Genomic DNA, 11225 nt, shown 5'->3' with positions numbered 1-11225 from the left:
ATCTCCACCCATATACCCCACCCCCAACCCTCCTTATCGCATTGGTTGCGGGACTCTCGTTTTATGTTTGACATTTCTTAATTATTGATTCAATGTTTTCGCTACCTTTTGAAGATTGGAACATGTGTTCTCGGTGCCGCAGCTACGAAACGGAAATGAAATTAATTGGAAAAATGCGTAAGTTAAAAAAATACACACGAATTTCCCAAGTTGCAACCCAGTAGGCTAAGCTCCAACCGTCTACGTTCCGATTTCAGCTCGGACATTATTTATAGTCATTTATCGTTTTTGAGGAGAGAGAGTCGTTGCTAGAGATACACAAATAAATATTTGCTAAAGTTTGAAAAATATTGGAAAATACTTTGAATATTATTTTTATGTGAACATGTTCCGTTCGTATGTCCGTGAGTCGATACGTTCCAGTCGTGCCTTTGCTCGTGCCTACTCCAAGGCTGTCACGTTTGGCGCCGAGGCGCGTGCCCGAATGCTGCATGGCGTGGATGTGCTCGCGGATGCGGTGGCCGTCACGCTTGGTCCCAAGGGTCGCTGTGTGATCCTCGAACGACCCTGGACATCGCCAAAAATCACCAAAGATGGCGTGTCTGTGGCACGCGCCATTTCACTGAAGGATCAGCATATGCAGATCGGTGCACGTCTCGTTCAGGATGTGGCGGACAGTACAAATCAAACGGCCGGAGATGGCACCACAACGGCCACAGTGCTGGCCCGTAGCATTGCCAAGGAGGGCTCCCAACACATTACACGCGGCGCGAATCCCATCGAGATTCGGCGGGGGGTCATGCTGGCCGTCGATCATGTGAGGCAGGAGCTGCAACAGATGTCCCGTGCGGTGGAGACGCGCGACGAGATCGAACAGGTGGCCACAATATCGGCAAACGGTGATTCCGAGATTGGCAAACTGATTGCCCAGGCCACTGACCACGTTGGCACCACCGGCACCATCACCGTCAAGGAGGGCAAACGCCTGAAGGATGAACTGGAGGTGCTGCAGGGTATGCAATTCGACAAGGGCTACATTTCGCCGTTCTTTGTGAATACACCGAAGGGTGCCAAGGTGGAGTACACAAATGCCTATGTTCTGATCACCCTGAAGAAAATCAAATCTCTCAAGCAGATCGTCCGGGGACTGGAGCAAACGTTGCGCCAACGCCGTCCGCTGCTCATCATTGCTGAGGATCTGGATGGTGAGGCACTCAACGCCCTCGTCCTCAATCGCCTCAAGACGGGACTACAAGTTTGTGCCGTCAAAGCACCCGCCTATGGCGAGTATCGCAAGCAGCTGTTGGGCGATATTGCTGCGGCGACGGGTGCCACCATCTTTGGGAATGACAATGATTATGCCAAGATTGAGGATGCGAAACTGAAGGACTTTGGCGAGGTGGGTGAACTGATTGTTACCAAGGACTCGACCATGCTAATGGAGGGTAAGGGCACACCCGAAACGCTCAAGCGACGCATTCAGGAGCTGCAGGACGAACTGGATGATCCCGCAACGAAGCCCGAACAGAAGGTTCGTCTGCGTGCCCGCATCTCCACGCTAACCAATGGAGTGGCCGTCATTCACATTGGCGGCACCAGCGAGGTGGAGGTGGGCGAGAAAAAGGATCGCGTCAATGATGCCCTCAATGCGACAAGGGCGGCCATTGAGGAGGGCATTGTGCCCGGTGGGGGTACAGCCCTGTTGCGCTGCATCCCTCGTCTGCAGCAGCTGGAGCCGGACAACGAGGATCTCGCGCAAGGCATCGCCATTGTGTGCAAGGCTCTGCGCATGCCCTGCATGACGATCGCCAACAATGCCGGCGTCAATGCGGCCATGGTAGTTGCCAAAGTAATGAATGGCAGCGGTGACTTTGGCTACGATGCCATGAGGGATGAATACGGCGATCTGATTGACAAGGGCATCATCGATCCGACGAAGGTGGTGCGCACGGCCATACAGGATGCGGCCGGTGTTGCCTCCATGTTGAGCACCACCGAAGTGGTCATCACCGAGGTGCTCACTCAAAGTGCATTGAATGCTTTGGGAGATGGCGGTGGCGGCGCTGGCTTGGAGGAGGCATTGGGTGGCTTAGATCTAGGCGGCATGGGTGGCATGGATGCGCTAGCCGCACTGGGTGGCATGGGAATGGACGAAATGGGTGCAATGGATGGCATTAGTAAAGCTGCTGAGATGAACGACGCAGTGAAGAGTATTCCCGGCATGGAGAATGTGGAAGTCCATGACATTGACAGCAGTCAAATGTGACACTTCTAGCTAACCCATCCTCTCTCTATCTCTCTCTCTCCCATCTTTCTCTCTGTTCCTACTATATTTGTTGTGAATATCGTTTTTAGTCATTTAACTTGGTTTTTTGTGCCAAATTTCTGTTGCTTTGTGATCGCCGAATAAAAAAAAACAGTGCGCAAATGGAGATCTCAAAGGGACGACGTGTACATGTTGTGACCCAGTGAACTGGCGTTTGTAATGCTATCAATAATTAAGTGCCGCTGCCACCTCAACGGACAACGGGCCAAAATGGGCAACATGCACAAGGGGAAGGGGCAGGGTAAGCGGGGGGAAGACAGTCGAGTTGGTACATGGACTGCTTAATAAGCGGCGGCTGCTGCATAAATTTCCACCCAAAAAACATAAGAATTCCATATGGAATTGATAACAACGCACTGTGAATGCTCTGTTATATAGAATGATCACAACAATTGGCTATGATTTGCTCAGTAGTTAATTAATCCAATCGATTAAAGATGAGTAGTTAAAGATTTACTCGATTCAGCTGAATATACAAAGTTTTTTCAAGAACATGATAAGCAATACTTTTAATCCTAAATCGAAATGCGCTAAAATGACGATATAAAATTGAATATCCAAATAAGAACTTCTTTTCGAAAACAGTGTGAACTGCACAATTTGAACAGAGTAGTTTGCTATTTGATTTAATAATGTAAATATCATTCTGATGAAACAATTAAATACTTCAACTTATGGACAAATACTGACTCAAATGCCTTAAGCAAAGTAATTTATTAAAGTATAACCATTTTAGATCCGAATCAAATGCTATTATTAAGCGCAGATAACCCAAACGTTAGAGCATTTGAATAAAACGGAGTCTGTTGTCGATTTTGAATGCGCACGCAATGCAAAAATCTTGTTAAGACAGTTGCCAATCGACAAAACCGAATGGGGCATTGCAGCCGCAGAAGAACTGGCCAAAAGAACCTGGGCATTGGAACATGTGCAAATGCGCATGCGTAATTATTGAAACAAGTTAATTACTGGCGGAGGTGCCTTGTTGCCAACTCCGACTCCGACTCCGACTCCTACTTCGACTGCGACTCTGTGACTCTGCTCTGACTGTGACTATAACTCCCAACTTTAGACTCGAATGGTTGCGCGGGCGACTGCGTCGAATGCTCGACTGGTTGCTTAATATATGCATGGGGCATGGGGAATGAGGCATGAGATATGAGGCATGAGGCATGAGGCAGACACATTCCATTCGTTGTTCGCTGCATCCTTTTATGGCCATGTGTCTATAGGTCCTGGGCATGCAGCTGCAACAGCAACAGCAACAAGAACAGCAGCAGCAACAGTTGATCAGCGTGCAGCGTGATCAAAGTGTGAAATGACTTGTTGTTGTCTGATGGCCGCATACAAATTGCTTGATGCCTCGCTTCGATGCCAATCACACAAGCTGACCCCCAATCTCTGCTCCGGCCGTTCCCCCGCCTATCGCCTGTTTGATTTTTTCTATCCCTTAATTAAGTTGTTGGTTTTCGCTTCCCAGGAAGCAATCACAGCTCCAAAAAGGCAATGCAGTTGTCGCTTGTAATGAAATTATAGCTAAACAGGCCAATTAGAAGCCGCAAATATGTCATGCACTCTTCAAAGTGTCCTACCTAAAATAAATGGAGAATGTTGGCGAATATAATTGTGAGTCAAAGTATTAAATACTGTATCCTCATACAATAATAAGTCAAAATTGGATTATTAGAAAATTATATAATATTTGAAGCAATTTTTTATTGTTTGACTTGGATACGAAAACTATTATTATATTTTATCAAACAATTATTGGAATTTTTTCGGCTAATTATCTAAAATGCTGAATACCAAACCTGTATACCGTATTCAATTAAATTCAATTGTTTTTTTGGTTTTACGCAAGAAATATATAAATAAACGATCAGTTCCGATTGACATCGATACACAATTTCAGTTGCCCAATTTGAAAACCAATTTCAAGCGGCAACATATAAAAGTAAATGCAACCCAACCAGATAAGAATCGAAATACACAGTTCCAAAATGTATAGTGTAGTGTAATCTTGTAGCTGTGGCAAATCTGATAAGAGAAGTTCAACTCACAACTGGGTAGCACGCGTTCCTCAAGAGAATAAACTTCGAATTTGGTTTCCCCACCAATTAGCTGAGACGTCCCGTCGGCACATGATTGCCCCGTGCTTTGTTATATGCCCACTAATTATAAAGTCTATCGATTAATAATCGACTCAGTTTTTGTGGTCGAGAGTCGTAGTTCATGCGAGCAACGCCCTCGTCTCCACGGTAGTTCCACATTATTTGCATTCTTAATTTGTTCCTAATTAAATATTCATCTTTTGTATGTGGCCAGCAGCCCTGCTGCGGTGCCATCACCATCTGCAACTCCCGCTCCCCAATCTTTGAGTGTCTCACGCTGTGTCACTTTTATGGCACTTGATTTATTCGAAATATCTCTGATTAATTGAAGCCGACTCGCGTCTAATTTTTGGGAGAAAGTCAACGACGAGAGCACGATCTCGAGCTATAAGTTTTGAACTCTTGGGGTTCCATTAGGGCTCGTTAAACAGACTCGCTACCTCTCTCTCTCTCTCTGTGTGTCTCCTTCTAACTCTCTCGCTCACTCCCTCTCACTCGTCCTACATTTGCTACGGTTTATTTTTACGCTTGAGCCGCATAATTTAATAACCTCAGGTCTTGTGGCATGTGTATATGAGCTCTTTAGGCTTAAGACTTTGCCCCTCTAAAGACAAATGGGTTTATTATATGATGTCTGAAATTTATGCGCGCCATAAAATTGTTTATTAAACGGCCACACGGCACAAATGGCGAAATAAATCGCTTTTCACTTTAAAAATTAATTCAGTGCACCCTACTCACTCCCTCTCTCGCTCTCTTTCTCTCTCTCTCTCTCTCGCTCTCGCTCTCTCTTTTTCTCTCTGTAGCACTCTCTGCCTCTCTAGCTCTCCATCTCTGTCTGAGCATCTACAGCCGCTTGACCAAAAGGAGCTGCTGATAAACTCATTTGTCAACGTCGCCCTACAAAACAGGAAGAGTTTTGATGAGCCCTGGACCCATCTCTTTAATTACGCAATATGCTGTTGGCAAGTAGCTCTTGTGCATACACATAATTGCTTTGGGTTTGCCTTCCTTTCCCTATACAACCCCCAGCTACTCCTCCTTATTTAGCAAGTGCAGTGGAGATCGCCTAAGTTTTACCACAATATTTAGCTGATGTAAACGAGAGCTAGTCAACTAATCAATTTATTGATTTAAAATTGCAATTATATTGACGGCATCTTTACTAGATAATGGTAGATAATGAGAAAATTAGAATTTACTAACTTTTTGATCTCTATAAAGTAAAGCTTTTATCTATAGAGTAAGTCTCTCAATATGCTAAAATGGCGACTATAAATAAAACTAATGAATAGCAGTTTCAATAGTTGCTAGTTTTTTCTTGAAGAACATCATAAAAAACGTAGAGTCTTAGATATGAATGGCTTGTTAATATGGTAATTTACTATTCACAAGTTGTTGGTTTTTTATCGGATTTTAACTGTATTTGGCAAGACGAACTGCGGCAAAAAAATAAACGGAAGCCGAGCTTAGTGCGAAATTCAATTTACGAGCTGGAAAACCTTTTGAATGCAGCAAGCAGCAAGCAACAAGCAACTCAAACTCATACGTGATGAACACCCAGGTTCGCTGACTGGATGATAGACTGGCTGACATACAGACAGACACGTTCGAGAATACAATTTACATTCATTAGCTCGTTATCAATGCTAATGCGGTTCGCAGTCATCTTTGGCTAGTCAGGACAAGCTAAGCTTGCCGCTGACTGCCACAACTAGTTGGAGCTTGCCACATGCGGCCAGCTATAAAAATATGCAACTAATTACAAAATGTAATTAATAGCGAGCTCAGCTGTTAATGCCGCCAGGGCGCCGAACGATCAAAGGGGCCCTAGGCGCATATATGTATATACAAACAAACATATTTATGCTGATTTGTATATATCATATATGAAAAATATAGTTAAAGTTTCAAATCACTTTGCTTAAGAACCCAAAATTTGTATAACAATCACACGAAACATAATATGTTTTGAATATATTCATTGAAATTCGATTCTCAAACCAAAAAAAAACCTCAGACCTCTTTTGGCCAAAAAAAAAGAGTAATTCTTATGAAAACAAAGTAATTAAATATGCCTATGATTTATGTAAAAAAAATATTCACAAAACTGAATGGAACTGTTTATAACTGAATTCATTTATCTTAAATAAATCATTTATATTTGAACTCTTATAAAAACTATATAATTTAATGATTCGTTCAGTATAAATAAATCAGCTAATAACTTATAACTTAAGAATTAATTTATTATTTTTCCATTCAGTTTTTTTACTTCAGGTAACCTTAAGTAATACATGGATGTATTTTTTGTATTTATTGGATTTTAAATATTTGCTGACGTGGACTAGACTACAGCGCACAAAGTATCAGTTAAAATTAAACTGAAGCCAAGAAACGACTGAGCTTGCCACATGCGATGGGCAATAAAAAAAATTTGCAACTAATTACAAAATGTAATCAATAAAGCAACAGGCCGCCAAACAGTCGTAGAGGCCATAGGGCAGTCTTCTAGCCATATTGGAAGTATTTAATAAGTCATAATTTAACAAACGACGCGAGAGAACAGCTAATTTGGCGAGATAAAATGATATAAAAGATACTATTATAATCATTATAAAAGTATGGTAATTGTCAGGTGATGTGGTAATAAATTACAATAGAGGTGAAATAAGATGCCAGCGGACATGGAAATGAAACTAGACACGGATATGGACATGATCATCGATAGGGATATGAATTTGAACGGAAGCAACTGACCCTGGTCAAGAGGTATTGTGTGGAACGAAAACATTATTTACAAGTCAATAAAATCAATTTGGACGCACTGAGACCAAACAAACTGCCGACAAACAAAACAGACAACTCAACATACATACAGACAGACAGTCAGCAAATTGGGATATTACTTAGGATAACACATGCCGCAGACCAATTATAATTCTAACGATAGCCCAAAATGGCTGCGCGGGACTCTCCGAAAGTGGGGAGGGGGACTCACAGGCCGACCTCTAATTAATCAATTATAAAACAAACGAATTCGATGCGATGATAGCAAACGAAACGGAGGACTCCCGAATGAGTAGAATAAGAAAGGGATAAGCGAGGATTGTGTTGCACACACACCTGGAAGTTGGTCTGAACAGCTGCAATGTTGCAGGCAGCTACTTTAAAGTGGACGCTGTGCATCTCCATGAAATATTTCAATTTTAAAAATTTAGATAAATATAAGAAAACAGTTTGAAATTGGTTATTTGAAATTTCAATGAATGTGTATATAAATAAACTCATAAGCCAAAATAAGTCTAAAAATATGAAGTATTCAAGGAAATTTGTTCAAATTCAAAAGTTTTAATCATTTGTAATGACAACCCCAATATTCTAATCAGATTGCTCTACGGAGTTGGTCATTGTTCAAATTATATTTAATTTACTAAAAATCCCAAACATTGCAAAGATAAACATTAATAATTTTAATTGACGCACATTAAACTGAAATTACCTAAAAAAAAACTAAAAAATAACATTAATTTGCAAAAACAAAAAAGACCAAAAATGAAAGCCGACTCAGAGAAAAAACGAAAACTGAAAAGCAGAATCTAAAAACTGCCGAGTGGCAATTAAGTAAACAAAAAATACTTCCATGCCCCACCCCGTGCCGCTCCTGCTCCTGCTACCGCTGCCGCTGCCGTTGCCGCTGCCGCTGCCGCTTCTGCTCTTCAGCCGGTACACGCACTAATTACCAAAGCATTTTTCATTTCTCATTTTTACATGACTATTACGAATACCACTGAGTATTTGTTTTCAGTAGATTCCTCTTGTTGTTGTTGGTGTTGCTTTCATGTTTTCCACAATTAGATTTACGAACAAATGAAATTACCGCGCTTTCGTTTTAATTGTTGGCTGCTTATTGGGTAGCTCGGGTAGTTCGGGTAGTTCGACATAATCGACAGTTGGTAACTGAACCCACACCCGCACCGGCACCGGCTCCCTCGGCGAGCTTGGCTTGCTTATCGTTAGCTGGGAATCAGTGGCGATTATGCCTTGCATAAACCAGTTAATAACGCGCTTCCGCTTAAGTCAAATTTGGGTGCCCACGAAAATTGAGTGAAAATGCAGTTGTCGCTGGAAAATGTCGCAAATGAAAGCAAGACAAATCGTCGTATCAAATTACCCAAATTGTGGGCGGGTCGACGTCAAGGAAATGCGGTTAGCTATTACCATACCCCTCGGCTCTGCATAGTCACCCTGCATACCTGTTACCTACTGCCTATCCGCTCCACCCCCTCTGCGCAAGGTGATTATGTCACACGCCTGCCCCATTTTGTGGCAAACGCAGCCATTTGTAATTGAATTAATGTTGGCTGTTTTTCTCGGTCTCGGCTCTGGGCTTATAGTATTTGGCGGCCAACTATTTATGGCCCAAATGACAGGCGATGTCGCCTTATCGCTGGAATTTGATCGGGCGACTCCAGTAACCCTAACTAATCGCACGTAATTAAATATAATTTGGTATCGTTTACAGTTACGTTGTTTTTTTCGTGTTTGCCCAATACGCAATGAGTGCTAGGAGTGTGTGAGGAGGGATGATGGGTGGGGGGACAGGGATGGGGGTGATGGGACCAGGAGTTAGTTACCATACTATGTAGGCCACGTTGAGATTATGCCAACGCATCGTTCACTCGCTTAATTGACTTACCCCAACCCATCAAAAGCAACACAATGGCAAACACCTGAGGCTAAGAAATTTTTAAATTTTCAGTGTGAAAGTTAATAATTTCTAAGAGAATCGTATAAAGAAGTCATTTTAAATATGAGATAGAAAAGTACTTGAGAACAAGTCATTGGGCAAATCTGTAAGAAGAGTCTGGTATATTTTATAATGAAATTATTCTGTTGCATATTTTAAACAGAACTTGTACTTGACTTAAAAGCGTGCTTCAAAATGTAATCTAGAACCCAAACTTTTCCATTCCAAAATTTACACCCATCGCTATATGTGATGTTTCAAGGGTAACTTGAATTGGAAAATATTGCAACTTACAAGCCTTGACCCTTATTCCCATGAATCTAAAATACGAGAAACTCTTCTTAGTGACCATGATCTTCATTTATATCCTACAAGCCAGAATATACAAATCTAATGCTGCATTTGCTGGTAATAAAGAGGATGCCTGTGGACAGGCGATAAGGTGAATTGAAGTGGAGTGGTTGCACATAACTGCAATTTGTTTAGCCATCGGCCAGACCGAGAACCGTTTCTCAATTCTCAACTGGCACTTAATGCGCGAGGCGCTGAGGAAAGCTGAGGAATGGAAAAGGAAAACGCGCCACAGAAATAAAATTATTTAATTGCGCAATTAAGTGCACATTTGTAACGTTTTGCGCGACATCTGTCCCAGACCAAAGAAAACAGGAGAGACCAGAGAACAGAGACCAGGGAGTAGAGACCCAGAGGCAGAGACAGCGACAGCGACAGAGTCCGAGACCGAGACCGGAAATTCAATTGTTGAGATAATAATTACATTAGGACGTGCGCGCATGCGCGACTCTGACACAAACTTGGACTCGAATTGAGCATATGGACTGACCAGGGACCAGGGACCAGGGACCTGGCACCAGAGAGCCTACTTGGCTACTACGAATACTCGAAAACGGAGTGCACACCTTGCGCGACGAGCTGATTGACACGGCCACATGGGGACGTGAAAGCCGTACCGCTACACAGTCAGATAGCGTCCATACACTTGCAAAAATATATATACCATACAATTTCATTCTTAGACAGATATGGTATCCTAAACAAAACATTTGCCTTTAATCCAGCAAACAAATATATTATTATACATCATTTGCAAAAATGCATTCTATTTTCAACAAACAATTTGGGTCAACCTTTATAATTTTTCTCAAATTCCAATATATTATTCGTAGAAATATTATATACTCTTTTTAGAAAGTAAATTGTATATATATATAAACATGATTGAATCAACAATTTTGTGATGTATAAATGATAACATTGATTTCTAGAATGTGAAAACCCTGCATCCTAGAAATTCACTTACTGAAAAATAAGTGAAGCTGCTTTTTGGCAACTGAAGCTTACCGATTTTCTCCTGCACTGCCATTCGATACACTTTTTCTACGAGTGCAGACGACCTGCTGTACATTGAACCCATGTCCGAACCGGGCATCGAGCGCGAACCGAGATCCGAACCCGCCAAATGGTCGGCTGGTCTTTTGTTTGCATTTCGCCTGTAAATGAAGCGTGAAATTGGCTTAAAGTGCAGCGAGTGCAGCGTCGCATTGTTTACTTCTTGTTATGGGGCCCGTGACAATGGTATTATATACCTATAATGTCCATATAATGGCAACACCAAACGATTTGTATGCAATTGCCATTAACACTTTATTTATTGCCTGGCAATACGCTTGGCAGAGAAGAGCTGAAACTGAAGCTGGACCTAAATGGATCTGAGCGCTTGCTGCTCTGGGTTGAGGTTTAATGAAGTAGTTAAGTTGCCATGGAATGGCTACAAATAGGCAGCAGCAAAATAATCAGGCAGATAATGTAATTGCTATCAGTTATATGTACATATTTAATAGAACGCTTCTATATATAGAACTTGTACTTATTAGCTCTGAAAGTGAATTGAAAATAGATCTAAAACGTAGTTTAGACGCAAGTCTCAAAGTATTCAGAAGCTCAGAAAGCAAGACTTTGCCAAATAAAAATATAATGAAATGTCAAGTCAGGCGTAGCACGAAAATAATGAAAACATGTA

The 11225-nt window shown here is 41.9% G+C and overlaps 1 protein-coding gene across 2 annotated transcripts; it reads left to right on the top strand.

Moving 5' to 3' along the window:
- The first annotated feature begins 260 nt into the window (after positions 1-260).
- On the top strand, positions 261-2430 carry LOC6562062 (60 kDa heat shock protein homolog 1, mitochondrial). Of its 2 annotated transcripts, XM_032736549.2 has the most exons (2): positions 344-1075; positions 1136-2430. In XM_032736549.2, the coding sequence occupies exons 1-2, from the start codon at positions 386-388 to the stop codon at positions 2264-2266; spliced, it is 1821 nt and encodes a 606-aa protein (XP_032592440.1). In that variant the 5' UTR covers positions 344-385; the 3' UTR covers positions 2267-2430. The 2 variants fall into 2 exon arrangements, with proteins under 2 accessions (XP_001988539.1, XP_032592440.1); XM_001988503.3 differs by having other exon boundaries at positions 261-2430.
- Positions 2431-11225: the final 8795 nt, after the last annotated feature.

Source organism: Drosophila grimshawi, unplaced genomic scaffold, assembly GCF_018153295.1.
Source record: "Drosophila grimshawi isolate 15287-2541.00 unplaced genomic scaffold, ASM1815329v1 contig_1377, whole genome shotgun sequence".
Classification (NCBI taxonomy): domain Eukaryota; kingdom Metazoa; phylum Arthropoda; class Insecta; order Diptera; family Drosophilidae; genus Drosophila; species Drosophila grimshawi.
The sequence above is the reverse complement of the archived record's forward strand: the minus strand, read 5'-3'. Positions and strand labels throughout refer to the sequence as shown.